This window comes from Cygnus olor, chromosome Z, assembly GCF_009769625.2.
Source record: "Cygnus olor isolate bCygOlo1 chromosome Z, bCygOlo1.pri.v2, whole genome shotgun sequence".
In the NCBI taxonomy this organism is placed as follows: domain Eukaryota; kingdom Metazoa; phylum Chordata; class Aves; order Anseriformes; family Anatidae; genus Cygnus; species Cygnus olor.
Window position 1 is genome coordinate 9,111,360 of NC_049198.1, and position 15,378 is coordinate 9,126,737.

At 42.7% G+C, this 15,378-nt stretch overlaps 2 protein-coding genes across 6 annotated transcripts in view; one reads left to right on the top strand and one right to left on the bottom strand.

Moving 5' to 3' along the window:
- Positions 1-9,431, bottom strand: part of KIF24 (kinesin family member 24) — a 36,016-nt gene extending 26,585 nt beyond the window's left edge. For 2 of the 3 annotated variants that reach the window (XM_040540028.1, XM_040540029.1), the window contains exons 1-4: positions 9,307-9,431; positions 8,652-8,723; positions 7,279-7,372; positions 2,084-2,714 (exon numbers count right to left, since the gene is read on the bottom strand). In XM_040540028.1, the coding sequence (XP_040395962.1) occupies positions 2,084-2,700 (617 nt within the window). In that variant the 5' untranslated portion in view covers positions 2,701-2,714; positions 7,279-7,372; positions 8,652-8,723; positions 9,307-9,431. Of the gene's footprint in view, positions 1-2,083; positions 2,715-7,278; positions 7,373-8,651; positions 8,724-8,853 lie in introns of all 3 variants that reach the window. The other variant, XM_040540027.1, reaches the window with a different exon arrangement.
- A 99-nt stretch (positions 9,432-9,530) lies between these two features.
- NUDT2 (nudix hydrolase 2) lies at positions 9,531-14,366 on the top strand. 3 transcript variants are annotated; one of them, XM_040540045.1, is made up of 3 exons: positions 9,531-9,581; positions 10,055-10,198; positions 13,484-14,366. In XM_040540045.1, the coding sequence occupies exons 2-3, from the start codon at positions 10,066-10,068 to the stop codon at positions 13,795-13,797; spliced, it is 447 nt and encodes a 148-aa protein (XP_040395979.1). In that variant the 5' UTR covers positions 9,531-9,581; positions 10,055-10,065; the 3' UTR covers positions 13,798-14,366. The 3 variants fall into 3 exon arrangements, with proteins under 3 accessions (XP_040395979.1, XP_040395980.1, XP_040395981.1); XM_040540046.1 differs by lacking the exon at positions 9,531-9,581 and adding an exon at positions 9,795-9,813; XM_040540047.1 differs by lacking the exon at positions 9,531-9,581 and adding an exon at positions 9,875-9,954.
- Positions 14,367-15,378: the final 1,012 nt, after the last annotated feature.

A 15,378-nucleotide genomic window follows, 5' to 3' on the forward strand; every position in this document is an offset into this window, starting at 1 on the left:
TGTGTTTTTTTTTTTTTTTTTTTTTTTTTTACTACGAGCATGAAGGAGAAAGGATAGATTGCAGTGCAGGATTTGGAGAAAAGAAATCATGAATGCTTGGAGGTTCTGTTTATGATGGGAGAGGCATAGATTCTTTCTACGAGGTACCTTTAATTGAATATATTTTGTATGGGAACAGAATGTATTTTAATTTTATATGATGAACCTCAAGTTTAGATTTGCTATTAACCTTTCTTAAAAACACTGTTACAAAATACGATTTCTACTTTACTATTATTATTAGAAAAAACAATAATCTCAAAACAGATCATTAAGAATGAGATTGAACAATAGGTCAGAAGAATCACTGTGTCCTGTCTGCTACCGTCAAAATCAAGTTATTTGCTGTGGGCAAGTGAAAAATTATTAAACAAATTATAAGAGCTCTTTATCTTTCCATAATCTAACATCATCAACCTATCAATCTACCAACATCAATCTAACACTGTTTTTCAGTGTTTCTTATAGATGAGACTAGACAGTGGCCAAATCACAAGGTGACTTGGGCATAGGTTCACTGAAGGAGTCGGGCACTTGCAAAACAGGAATCAGAAACCCAAGTGTCAGCAGAGTGGCCCCAGGCCTGGAATGCAGAACATGCACTCTGTGGTCAAAAGAGAAGGAACTCAGGCGTGTCAGGAGCAGGATGCAGAAAGCCCACGAGATGAGCCGTAACACTGGGCAGAGAAGAATGTGCTTAGGAAAAAAGAGAACAAGGGAAGAAAGTGAGAACAATGGAGAACACGACTCTATCACAGGATTCAAGATCTTGAACTCCTCTAGCTGAACAGAGAGGTTATATTTCATCACTTTTTACTTTCCAGCACCATGAATCCTGCCCTCTTTGTTCACTTTGCCTCAGCTTCCAGAGGAGACAGAGAACGCACTTAAGATACCAATACATTCAGGAGGTTAGTGCGCTCCTTTGGAAGGTGGGAATGGTAGGAATTACTTCTTTCCAGCAAACTGGAGTTATAAACCCAGATCTTTCATCTCACAGTTTAAGCACTCTTTCTAACCACTGTGCCACCTCAGTACTTTTCCACCGTGGTGACAGCATCTCTCTCTCTTTCTACACAAACCACTGCACAAAGTTATCATTTCAAACCCTGCCATAACGGCATGGCAACTAGATTCTGGTGGTATGGCTGCAGGGAGCTACGTGCTTCTGTTTGCTGAAGCAGAATCTTCAGAAGGCTCACTGCAGAAACAGCTAGTGCCTGGATCCCAGGCAACTTCCAAACAGAAGCCTGATGGTGCTCTGACATAGTGGTATATCCCTAGACATCTAAATAACCAATCCTGGGAGACACCTACTGAGTTCAGATGCTTTTGGATGTAGTGATAGCTGATTTGAGTCTTTTTAGATGATGTTTTTTAACTCAGGCAGTTTACACAGTGCTTATCCGCCCAGTATAAGCCAATAAAAGTTACTTCGTGCTTTAGATTTACCAGGGGTTCAGACAACAGTAGTCTCCCCCATTACCAAACACTGGAAAATGCATGAATGCTACAAATCCTGTGCTCATGGAGCAGCTGCAAGGCATCCCTCTCCCCGTGTCTGTATCCCGACCCAATTATACTCATTGGTTCTTTTTAAAGCTCCAGTTCAGTAATTTCTTTATGAACAAAGATAGTTCACAGCATGCATCATTTTTACTGGGATAAACTTGATGAACTTACCAACAGGCAACACATGATTCTGAAAAAATAATATTTTGCAAAATAGTCTTAAGGAAAGAAAAACAGAAAGACTGGCCAAAGCACAAAGAAAACAAAGCCTTATATCCTGAAAGATAAGACTATTCTTAGACAATCTTGGTGAGTAGCAGCTGGTGAATTCAACTGATTCCTTCTACCAGACTTGGAGAGTTGCAAGTGCTTATTAATATCTCTCTGTAAAATTTTGTATTGCTCTGTACAGCTTTTGTAGTGGTAGTATTGTTTGTTCGGAAGCCATGAAGGCAGATTCTCATCCCCCGTGAAGAAAGAATTAATTGTGACTAACTTGAAATACAGTAAAATAAAGGTAACTGATTATTACCTGATACAGGAATGAGGTAGTCCATAATTATACCCTGAAATGTGAGTTACTCTCTGGATGATGGGAGTTTCAGAATCCCCCAGGAGAGGAGCAATATCATCAGAAACTGTTGTACAGCTCAGTTCACTTTTCGTGCATATTCCAGGAGTATTTACATCTCTTCTGGTTAATCTGATCATCTCTGAATCATGTGGCTGAGTGTGTCCCAACAGCTCCACAAGACTGTTCTTCTCCTCATTGGCACTGAAATCAGATGGCCCATATGATTCCGGCTCAGAGTCTTTAACTGTTCCGTCATTTTCCTCAAAGAAGGACTCAAAACGCAGCTGTCTACGGGGACCCGATCTGGTCACCTGAGGCTGAATGAAAAGGCCACTTGGTTGGAAATCTTGCTTGCCCAAGTCTCTTACAGTTTCATCTTCTTGCATAATTTTGATTATTCTAATGAGCTGAAAGAGTCGTTTGCGATCATTCATGTCGTGTACCCCTAGTTTGGTATAATCTTTCATGGAAACCTTGGCAAGCTCATCAATCTTCTGAAGGCCAAAGGCAGCAAAATGGGGATAATATTTTTCAAGTTCTGCCTCACAAAGGCATTCATAAAGGCACGACGCCATCTTCAAGCTAATGTCTACAAGAAATCAAACAAGACAAATATTTGAGTTATATGAAACATCCCAGGGGACCAAGATACTAACAAAGAAACCACACATTTCCCCAGGTGCCATCACCTGCAGTTAGGTTAGAAGATCGTTACAATACACTGGAACGCCAAACAATATAGAATAAAGCAATAATAAAGATAAACTAAATATGAAGCAAATATTTTACCTATGAAACTATTTTAAAATCATACATGACAATAATGGGTAAGAAACACATGCTGCAGTGTTACTTACTGCTGCAGAGCTCCTACACGCCTGATGTCTACTCAATGAATGCCGCAGCTACTGAAACCCGGTCCTCAAGCTTACAGAATGTAAAATGCCTAATTTTAGATACCCAATTTAATATCAGAGCACGTGGTCTAATGTGGTTCAGCTACCCCTGGTTAACTAATCAAAGGAGAAGAAACTGCATTTGTCATCACCTCATGTTGAAAAATGAGGATTGTTCATCTCATAGATGAACTATTGCAAAGTTGTAGTTTTGTTGTGTAACTTTCTTTTGTATTTCATGAATCTTGTGAGTATTTTCTAGGTGTTCTTGAACATTAGCTGAAACATTACGTGAAATCTGAAACACAGAATTTCTCTAAATCTATATATGCTACTGGAACGCCATGCTTGCATTCTTGGGAAACCCAAAAAAGCAACATGCATCACTGAAAGGTATGCCAAAAAACCCTCAGCTCCTTAACTCATGTCTCCCGAGCAATACATTGTGCAGCTGTCTCTATCCAGATGGATTAATATCTGCAGATATTTTTACTTGTACCATAAAATGGGAAAAGGATAGCCTCTCAAGTTATCCGTTGCCCGCTGCCTTCTTATGTCTTTGTTTAGTCTAGGATCTTAGCAAACACAGATCTTTCTAACGTTTGAAAGTTACAGTAATAGTCAACAAAACCAATTTGTTTAAGACTAAATATTTCCCCCTGTAATTCAAGGGAAGTTCTTTGGAATGATTTACAAGCATTTCTACAATAACATTTTAAAAGAAAATACGGCCACTAAATATCACCCCCAAATTTGATCCAATAGCATAAAAATTAGTTAACACATTAAGTTACAATAACAACAAAGGAAAAAAAGATTCTATTAAAGTGCTGATTGTGTAGGATAATAGAGAGGCCAAAAGGTACAGTAGAGGACATCTAAAGCAACTTGGAAGTTAAAGTCTAAGTTATGGAGAGTACTTAGCCGTAATGAAATTATATAATTCAGCAGTAACAAGCTTCAAGACAGAGCCAGAGGTGTGTAGGCAGACTTATTTAATATGTGAGAAACAAAGTTGTGTTTTTGCAATAGAAGGTATTTTTGCAGTGGAAAATTCCATGAACCTTGCATATTCAAAAGGGATTTGCAGCACAGCAGTGGGGAGTATGTTAAGCAGATAAGGGGAAGATCCCACTGTCCCAAAATAAGAAGGATAGCTAAGGAAAACAGGAGGAGCAGTACAAAATCAGTAAAAACAAAGGTCACGGGCCCTCTAGTCAAGAGAGCAGGAAAAAAAAGGAAAAGGAGAAATTAACAGTTGGTCAAATAAAATTGTACGTATGTGGTATAGAAAGGCGTCTAGACATTTGTGAACTTGCAGTACTCAGACAGTGAGGAAACGGGAGGAATCAGGTGTCGGGCAGTAGGGAATATAAGGTGATGATGAACTGTTACTGTGCGCTCCTGCTTGCAGGGCGCCTGCCATGGCAATTGTGAATAAAATAGCTTCACAGAAGACCCAGTCTGAAGAAAATTATTGAGATTTTTCTCACAAATGCATATGTGATGTGACTCTGAGTCTTGAAGTAAAGCCATGCCACTGCTGAGATTATTAGATCCTAGGATTCTAGGGAAAATCAAAAATCGACAAATTTCTAGGGAACATCAAAAATGACAGAGCAGAGTCTGTACGGATTCTTGGGTTTAACTTAGACACATGTACAAAGTCTTTCATAAGCATTCACAATTTCCCTAAGTTCTCTAACAGATAAACTCCACAGGAACTTCAGACTTCATTTCAGGGAGAGTTACGTTTTCAAAAAATGCCTGTCTTACATAAGGTAGTTCCAAATACAAAACCAGACCAGGTCCTGTCTGTATGCACTGCCATGGGAAAGCTCTTTTAGCATCTCCCTTCATCAAACAAAAGACAAATCTAAGACACCAATCTCCCTGTTAAAGATGAAAACAATCCAGCAGATTTGTCTATTCTCATTCTTGTATCTTAGATTATACTTACATCTTTACATATGCTTATGTTAAATACAGAGTGGCGAAAAACTAGTGCAAGAACTACTTCTGTATTAGCGTCTATTTGGATGATAATGTTGGGCACAGTTTTAAGAAGGAAAAAAAGGAAAAAAAATGGAAACACTTCCCAAAAAAGAGCAACAGACATGGAGAGAGAATTAAGAATTTCAAACTCAAGGTTCTAACCAAAAATTAAACAAAATATATTTAAACAGCTAGAAATAACTGTGCAGCCAGACTTCCATTATCTGGGGTAACGAGGGACTAAGACTCTCAAAATATGGAAAATCCAAGTAATATAGATACTGCAGAACATACAAGGTTAATTCTGAGACACGTAAGCAGCTCAGTATGTCTTATCGATGGTCCTGAAAGTAATATAACTGCCTTGCTTCCCCAGATATAATAAATTCTGCTGGATCTAAGTGGTTCCAGGAGATAACTCCAGTGTCTCTTCATCCATAGAACAGCTATTACACAACCCAGGAAAAACTCAACATTGACTAATAAAGGAATAACAAATTAATTAACTATGGAAAAAAATTAAGCCAAGGTCATGGCTCTAGCATTTCGGATCATTTCAAAGCTCAAAGTAGACTATTTTTAGAAAATTTAGTCTGGTTCACACAAGAAAGAATTCAGGGGAATTACAGTTGTCAGAACAGATGATCACAATGAAACCTTTCTGGCCTTCTAATCATCAGTGCTCTGAAAGAATGGGGTGCCTGTCTCCCCATAAAAAGAATACCTTGATTCATCCAACATTGTAGATTGCGTCCGAAGACAGTGTTTCTAAAACTGACACATCATTTTTCACAATAACTTTGTAAAGAAGTAAGGGCAGTATTGGTATGTTTCCAAGAATCCTAAATTGTTAATGGTAATGCCATCTTCTGGCAAAAAGAGAGAAGACCTTTATTTTTCTACAGTGAGTAACAGCCAGCATTCTCTCAGCTAGTGTCAGGATCTAACTTAATTTGTACACGTGAGACAGCGCTGTTTTTTGGTGCAGAAAAACAGAACATTCTTCAAAGCGGTAGTTTAATATTAAAGCCCAGCTGAGTCTTGAAGCTCTGAGTCACTTCCCTGAAAATTGGACTAAGACAAAAAGCCTAAGACTTCTTAAAGTAGTTGGAAGTGACAACTGTTTTGAGAAAGAAGGGAGTATGGAGGCATAATTCTCTGCAAGCACCCAGTTCTAAGGTCAGACAGGGGGAGGGACCAGTCAGCCCACCATCTTTGTGTGGCAAACCTGAGGCCTCTACAACTTACTTCTTTTGCAAAGAAGTTTTAGATAAATCTTGAAAGTCTGCTAGATGCTGGTAATAGGTGAGTACTTATTGTAACGACGTGCTAGAATTTTATATAGAGGGACCAACTCAAAGCACAGAATAAGTTCATCAGAGAAGAACTGTTTCCGTGTTCTAAGGTTTTTAAAGGCTACAAAGATGGGGAACATGTCAAGTATAAATGGTGGAAACCAGTGATGACACTTTATGTATTGTGAAGGAAATCAGTATACCACAAAATTATGCTCCAGGATCCGATCCACAATTTCAAAATGTTTTCAATTATTAATCAGCTTTTAGACAGATGTTTTCATTCTCAACACACTTTTCTAACTGGAGAAAAGGCTGGCCTTCAGATACTCACTCAGTGAGTGTCAGTCACTCCGCATAACATAAATCTCACAAAATCCCTACGTAAACTATATTAAGAATAAAGCAGCCTTAGGCCAATATACCTGGATCCTCATTAAACTCTGATATATTAAAGATCTCAGTGCACCGCTCACTTGAGTAACACTCACGTGCCCTGTTATCCCACTGTGGCTCACTCATATTTACCCAACAATTTTAGTTGACTTCCTCTGATACTCCTTATTGTCACCTCTGAAACATGGCACTACTATCACTATACCTCGATTTTAAACTAGGGAAATCAAGTCATGAACAAGTGAAGAAACCTTATGTGGCACTCCTAATCTTACAAATGTAAATTAATGCATCTACACATTTAATTCTGTAAGTAATCTAACATAATTATTCTAAACCATAAGCTGCAGTCTGATCATTAAATATTCTTATTAGAAACAATTCTCATGGATATCAGGTAATAATTGTGTAAATTGTGTATTGTGTAAATCACTCCAGTTTACAAACTGCATATAAAAAACAGATGTTACGAACTTCTAAAGATCTGTAAACACATGTAGCAGGTAGGTATGTTTCCTCTTCCAACCACAACTACACCAGGGTACGTTCTCATTACTTTAAAGCACATTACCCCAAACACGTCTTCAGGCGCTGTGCCAAGGTGTTCGTTGGTTTTTGAGGTACAGAGCAGAAGACCAGAAGGAAGCCAATTTTTACTGACAAACCTACAACAGAGAAAAGGGAAACTTATTAACTCATGTTACCAGTCATACACCGTTATTTTTTATTCATCTGAACATGAAGCTCTTTTGTGTCTGTTATCCAACGTGAAATCTGATTAAACCCTCCAGAAACAAATGGCTAATTTGCTTTTCCAGGGAACCACATCAAATGCTTTACCTTTAATCATTCTGATCCCACCCCTTGGATACTAAGGCATTCCTGTGAAGAAATCATGTTCACGGTGTGGTTGCACTTCTATAAGCACAAGCTCCACAGCAAGAGATAATCTCTACTGCAAAACAAGTTCGTAATTTTAGTTTAATTAAGTAGATAGGGAGCTATGAAGCTCCAATTCAAATATTTACAGATCACTGCTGCAGATCCATTCATCAGATCGCAGGATGATGCTACGGAAGCCCCTGAACACATACACAAAGAGGTAATAAATGTTCTGTCATTAGTTGGAACAAGTGTTGTAGCAGTCTGTTTTGAAAATATGAGGAAGAAAGCTGAAAAATACCCATAGAAAACCACCTATAGTTTCCGTGTAATAAAAGTAGAAAGAAATGAACACGTTCATTGTTAACTGACAGCTATTTTATAGTTGGACCGTGATGCAGGCCTTCTCCCAGCACCAACACTTCTTTCTTTGCTCCTGACATACCCGAGTTGCTTACTATAACTACGATTACAGAATCACAGAATGTTAGGGATTGGAAGGGACCTTGAAAGATCATCTAGTCCAATCCCCCTGCCGGAGCAGGAACACCTAAATCACGTCACACAGGAACGCGTCCAGGAGGGTTTTGAATGTCTTCAGAGAAGGAGACTTCACAACTCCCCTGGGTAGGCTGTTCTAGTGCTCTGTCACTGTCACCGCAAAAAAGTTTTGTCTCATATTTAAGTGGAACCTCCTATGTTCCAGCTTGCAGCCGTTGCCCCTTGCCCTATCATTGGATGTCACAGAGAAGAGCCTGGCTCCATCCTCCTGACACTCGCCCTTTACATATTTATAAACATTAGTAAGGTCACCCCTCAGTCTCCTCTTTTCCAAGCTAAAGAGACCCAGCTCCCTCAGCCTTTCCTCGTAAAGGAGATGCTCCACTCCCTTCATCATCCTCATGATGAAGACTGGAAAATGACAGGTCCGATGTTGTTGCTCCCAATCTTCCATAAGCAGAATGAGAACCGTTATCAGCGTGCACAGAGTGACGGCGGGCACACCGTGTGGCCTGGGCAGGGCTGAGCGTGGGGCAGCATGCCTGGCTGGATGGCACTCACCTCCTTGTGAACACAGCCCTTCTGTCCAAGCGCACAAGGTTCTTCTGCCTTTGGTTCCCTGTTGATCTCCTCCTGACCCAGAAAGCAGAGAAAGGTGAAGGTTGTGCAAAGCGGATTAATTTCAATGATATTTGAAACGGACTTAAAAATGACAACTAAATGAACTGTTTGTTTTGCAACGGAGCACTGAGATGCTAGTTACCATTATCATTCTTCCACACTAAACATAGGCTGGTGAGCTCAGCAGGAGCGGCTCCATCCTGCAGCTGATCCCGACAACTGGTCCCAGCAGCAGCTGCAGGGGAAGGGGAAGCGTCCAATACTCAGCCACACGCCCAGAAAATCAGCCGGCAGCTATATCGGGGTGCCGATTATTTGAAAACTGCGCCCCAGCCTCTCTTGCCGGCAGGGTTTAACAGCTGGCTTCTAACATTTATTTTATAATTAGAGCCCAACGAGCTGCCGCGCGTCGGGGGTTACGCTTCAGGACTCGGAGGGGCCGCATTTAGCCCCGGGGCTCGGTCCCGGATGAACTTTTACCGTTTTCTTCCCAGTTTGGCCCCCGAGAGCAGCCTCCGCGCCTCCCCACGCGTTCAGCTGAGAGAAAACCCGCCCGGAGCCCGCCGGGGCCGTGCTGCCCGGTGTCCGTACGCACCCTGCAGCGCCGGGCCGGGCACCGCCACCCCCCACCCTCGGTCCCCTCAGCGGGCGCGGAGGCTCCGGGAGCGGCTCCCAGGCCGCGTCTCCATGGCAACAACGCCTCGCCCGCTTCAAACGGTGGCGCGCGCGGCTCGCTAGGGAGGAACCAATCAGACGGAGGGAGGCGGGGTTAAGGGACAAGAGAAGGGGGGAGAAGGCGCTGCGATTGGTTGAGGGGGCTGTCAGTCGCGCGTTGGTCCCGCCTCCTCTTTTCCCGATCCGGAAGCGAAGGTGAGGGCGGGGAGTGGGGCGTGCGCCGCGCTCAGGGGTCCGGGGGGAACCGCGGGGGGCTGCGGGGGGGTTCCGGGGGCGGCGGGGTCCCCAGCCCCAGCCCGGGGGCCCCGTGGGTGGAGCCCCGGCGTTATCTGTGCATGGAGCCCGTGGGCTTCTGCAGCGAAAACCAGAGCGTTAAATGTCTGGCTTTCCTGGTTCTTCATCATTTTCTGTCCCTGCAGTGTGCTGTGTAATGTATCAGCTGTAAAGAAACAGCACACAGGTCACATTTCGTGCCTCTTAATACATATATATATATATTTTAGGGTTTTTATGTAGGCTCCTCCTTCCCAATTTGAAAAGGAAAGGGCTCCATTTTCACACCTCGCAGGTTGTTATTAAGACAGGGTTTAATTGCACGGTAGCTGCGAAGGGATGGACTTCTATCCCGACCTGCCCGAGCCCCACGTCATTTCTGCTTGCCCCTGCAGGGAGCGGGGACATGGCGGTCAGAGCCTGTGGCTTGATCATCTACAGGAGGCTGCAGCCAGCAGCGTCCTCCAAGGCCGCTGACGGCATCGAATACCTCCTCCTGCAGACGTCTTACGGGACCCACCACTGGACGCCACCCAAAGGTGATGTTCGTTCCGATAACCCACTGCTGTGCCATTCGCGTCAGGAGCAGGGGAGATTGCAGCCTGAGGTCTGCTGGGTGCTGCTGAGGTCAGCTCTGGGGGCAGGTATCAGCTGGCAGTAGCAGCTGATAGTGCCTTTTGGGCAGCTGGAAGGGGAGCTGTGTGGCAGAGCCGGTATTGGGTAGTACGCTGTCCTAGCCCTGGTACCGGGAGCAGCACAACGGGGATATTTCAGGTTCGTTGTAGATCTCCCTAAATGCTTTTTCTTATCCTCTGCCATTTCTTTCTGCTAATTTGTATTTCTGATTTTACAAAGTAGTGTTCTTAAAGCATAGCACGTGAGCAGTTTGTAAACAGGAGTTTGTAAATTGGAAAAAAAAAAAAAAAAAAAGAAAATAAAAAGCTGGTAACAAAATCAGCTGTGCTCTCCTATCAATGGAAGGAACAGAACTTTCCAAACCTCTCCCTCCCTCCACTTCACCAAAAGCCTGGTGGAGAAGAGTTTGAGTTTTCAGCCTTTGGAAAGCAAAAAACCATGAGCTGGGACATGACTGTTGTGAGACGAGAGATCCATGCGGAAAGGTTCACTGGGAACACAGTAATTCAGGACAAGCCAGCACAATAGCAAGTGAAATGACTCAGGTATGTGTCTCACACACTCAGATCATATCGTTAAAGGTTTTGTAGATCAGAAACCACAATCTGATGGCAGCCTTTACTAGTAGCTTGGTACAAATCTGAGGGCAATAAATGGAGGTGCTATTACATTATATATTCTCTGCAATTTGAGTGGTCTTCAAAGGCAGCCCCAGGCTATGTGGTGCAATAATATAACTTGTATGTGGTGCAGACCTAGATTTAATGTGGCAGGAGCCAGAATGAGAACTTATAATCACCTCTCCAGGAGCACACAGGAGGCAAGCCCACTTAGAGCTACAGCTATACTTTGGTATTTTCAAAGTTCCCTCAGCACCTCCAGCCTTTATGGGATTAAACTGTATTGCTTGGGTCCCCCCTACACGAACTTCATCAGCCTGATCCCTGCTCCTAGAACTGTGACTGCGCAAATCGAGTCTGATGGGCAGGGGATGCAGGGCTTGTTTACTAGTGCAAATGGCTTTGAGGAGCTGGAACGTGGTGTGATGTGCTGCCAGTGGTCCTTTTTGTTCCTGGTGGGTAGAGTGTATTGCACAAAGTGGAAACTTACTGAGCTTAGACTTGAGGTTAGCAACAGTCAGTGGGGTGAGGTGATTGCCTCTCCCTGTGCTGGTAGGCAGGAGGTAGCATTTGTGTCCTGTGGGTTGAAACTGAACCCTGGTCTCCAGCTTTTTTGCTACCTCAGCTCATTGCATGTTTGGTAACTGGATCATGATTATCATAGAAGGAACTGGTTACTGACTGTTGGTGGATGTTCTGTGGGCATTTACTGTGGATGCTATAAAAGGAATCCAGCTGTTCGAGGCCGGGTGGATTCTGTTGCTCAAAGTCCCAGCTCTGTATATGTACAAGATGAAAATAAGTTTATCCTCAAAAAGGAGATAGCTTGACTTGCAGTGCTGAGAAAATATTTCTACTTAAAGCCTCAGCATATTTGATCTCAAATATCTAAGACATCAGATGCTGTTTTCTGCACAGTTGCTTTTTGAAATAGAAGTGTATTTTGCATTTGAGATGATGTCGCGTTGTAAGAGGGTGGTTAAGCTTCTGATACACAAAGAAGTGAGTGAGACCTGTTGGCAGAGCAACATGAGCTCCACACGTACCCCACTTGTAGTACTAAAGGGTTGCTTTGGGTACCTGGGACCTGAGAGAATACTCATTTCTGTGATGAAATTGTGGCTATTTGCAGACACCTAAGTAGGAAACAGAGCGACACCAGGGGCAAAATAAAGCTTAAACACCACTCCCCGCCCCTTTTTTTGAAGCCTCCCAACTCCTGTTAAGTAGCTTTTTTGAGATCTTGCTTGGCTTGTTCTATTTATGGTCTTGTCTGGATCTTTCATGAGAAAACCAAATCTGACATTTCTCAACAAAAGTACAAACAGCTGGGGAAATGTTATATTTATCCTTTGTTTGTAATGGCACCTCTCATTCTAAGCAACATGAAACAAATAGGGTGTCCGAGAAGACCAGCTGTCAACAGGGCTAGCATTTAGGTGTGCTGTATTTCAGAGGGGAATATGTGAGAGAAATTAAAAATACCCGTAACTGCTGCATATCTCAGCGCAGGAGAAAATATTGGTGGTCTCTTTCACGTGATAACTGCATCCATATGGTTCTGGGGTGGCTCAGGGTTCATAAGCATCTGATCTACCATTGAGGTGCAGCCACCTTTTAACTGTGTGCCTGGAGAAGCTTTTTTTTAATCCCCTGTGTGATTCATTCTGCTTTTCCAGTTGAAGTGATTTCATGATTGACTTCTTGGTGGTTTAGGATGTGCTGGAACAAGCAGGAATTGCAGGAAGCTACTTTGGTTCTGTTTGGCAACTTTCACAGTTTGTTTTTTTTTTTAATATAAAAATATGTTGAAACTTTTTGTAGTGCTTAAAATCACAGATCACAGAATGTTAGGGACCTTGAAAGATCATCTAGTCCTATTCTCCTACCGGCGCAGGAACACCTAGATCACGTCACAGTGGAACACGTCCAGGCAGGTTTTAAATGTCTCTAGAGAAGGAGACTTCACAGCCTCCCTGGGCAACCTGTTCCAGTGTTTTGTCACCTTCATAATATTGTCCTAAGCTGTGAATCAAGTGATGGAAAGCTTTTTTTTCTTCTTTTTTCTGAAACCCATCTTTCAATTGGCGTTTATTGGTGTGTGGTCCCATTGTTTCTGTGCTGTTGGCATGAGTAAGTGTTTTGCAGAACTGAGCCTTACTTAAGCTTCTCTGGGAGGGAAGGGTTGAGAGAGAGCTAAGACTCTTGCAGATCTGCAGTCCTCTCTCTTAGTGGCTAAAGGAAAAGTATTCCTAAGGTGCTCAGTCCTTAGCCTGAAGTGTGATCTAAGGTGGAGCATTACAGGTACAGAGTGCTTCAGAAGACAAGTGGAGGGCTGGGAAGATTTCTCGTGCTAACAGGCCACTGATAGTTTCAGAAAATGCAGTGTAAACAAGCATAAATGGCACAAAAGAGAAATCAAGAGAGGAATGTTTGACAAGCAATCTCTGTTCTCCATTTTCAGTTCTGTATCAGCTATGGAGTCCTCCCAATGTTTCCTAGTTGTCAACTGCATAAACAAAGTCTGAGTTTCCATCTTGGAGACTTACATTTTCACATTCTTGATAGGCCACGTGGACCCAGGAGAGGATGACCTGCAGACAGCCTTCCGGGAGACGCAGGAGGAGGCAGGTCTTCAGGCCAGCCAGCTCACCCTTGTGGAGGGGTACAAGAAGGAACTGCACTATCCTGTCCGTGGCAAACCCAAGACTGTTGTTTACTGGCTGGCAGAGGTGAAGGATTGTAACACGGAAATCAAGCTCTCGGAGGAGCACCAAGCTTTCCGCTGGCTGAAGCTGGAAGATGCTTGCAAATTTGCTGAATATGAGGACATGCAAGCAACGCTGAAAGATGTGCATCAGTTTCTCTGCTCTAAGGAATAAATACTTTTGTGAAGGATAAGGGGGCTTTTTGAAGGACACGGCCTGATTTTAATTTTGGCTGCAGAAATAGAGATTTCCTTTTCTAAATCTGTACAAATTCAGTAAAGATACTTGGAGCTTTTAAATAATTTGCACTTTTTTCTCCCCTAACTAATGGAAAAAAGCATGGTCTGACTGAACCAGGAGCCAGAGATGTCTGAATTGAAACCCAGAACTAACAAAGGCTTCCTGTGTTCCTGATTTTTTCTTGAAGTGGTGAGCAGTCATGAATCTCTTTGAAAATCAAACACTTGATATTTCTTGACTTGCTGGTGCAGATCTATAGCGTTGTAAAAATGAGCATATGGAGATTTTTAATAACAAAATGCGTACTGCAGAAGTTGCACCTTGCATTTCAAATGGGGCAGCAGTAGTTCTGTTCCCAAACTCCTCCACTGATACGCTGTGATTGCTTGTCAAATCATTTCAGGTCTTGTTTGTTTGTATCATGAATTTATGTACATCACTAATGCACTGTTATGAAAATAGTTGCCATCCAAGGAGTCTTAATAAACTGTTGACATACAATATTTAAATGGTAAATTTGAAGTTCTTTTTTTATCTCTTTCTTTGTGCTCCGTAACAGACACCTTGGCCATACATTATTCAAGGGATTGGGACTGGGAGACCTATGGCTGCCTAATGCAGCTTTTTTTTCCACAAAATATCTAAACTAATGTGCAACCTTGCATCTCTTTGACAGCATCGGTGTTTCTGGGGCTGCAGGCTGTGTCCACCTGTGGGCAGCAGGGCCATGTGCACTGCGAGTGCTGAGCTGTGAATACCCACGTTGGATGACTACATGATGTGGTGGGACTGATTGCTGCATCTTCACCTGCGTCATCTTTCCTGTGAATCTCTTTTGTCATTGACATCAGTGAGAAGTGATGTTGTTAGCATGTTGTATACTCATGAATGTGCTGTTAGTAATGGTTCAGGATCTTCTGGGTGGTTTGGTATAGTAATACCAAAAACACATGATGACATTGTTAAATTTTAGGGTGAGGAGTTTTCTGAATCCCAGGGAACCATGGGAGGCTGCAACAATGGTTGCTCAGTATCACGCACACACCTCCTTTCTCCGCGAGCATCATACCTACTGCTATTCTGTTTTTCCGAGCCATTTTGCTGGTGGCATCTAGTTGTTCAGCGATTCCTCTTATCACATCCCTTGTATAATTTATGAATCTCTGCTGATTATAATAAATATAATTAATCCAATCCACATTCTTATTGATTGTTACCCACCAGAACAGTGACTCAAACACTTCAGCAATTTGATTCCTGGCTTTCTGTTCATCGAGAACTCCTCTAGGCACCCCAATAGAATCTATGTACACTCTATCATCAAATGATACTCCTAAGCTTCTTTTACTTCTTCTGGGTATTTGTGATGTTTCTTTTTCAAATGCCGGGGTGAAGGGTATAGCTAATTGAACAAGTGCACAAGTGCCTCCCCAGTTAGATGGTAGAGTGGACCGTAAGATCTTCCCTCCACAGTCCCACCAGAGATCTGCCCTGGGGATCTCAAGTCTTGAGCAG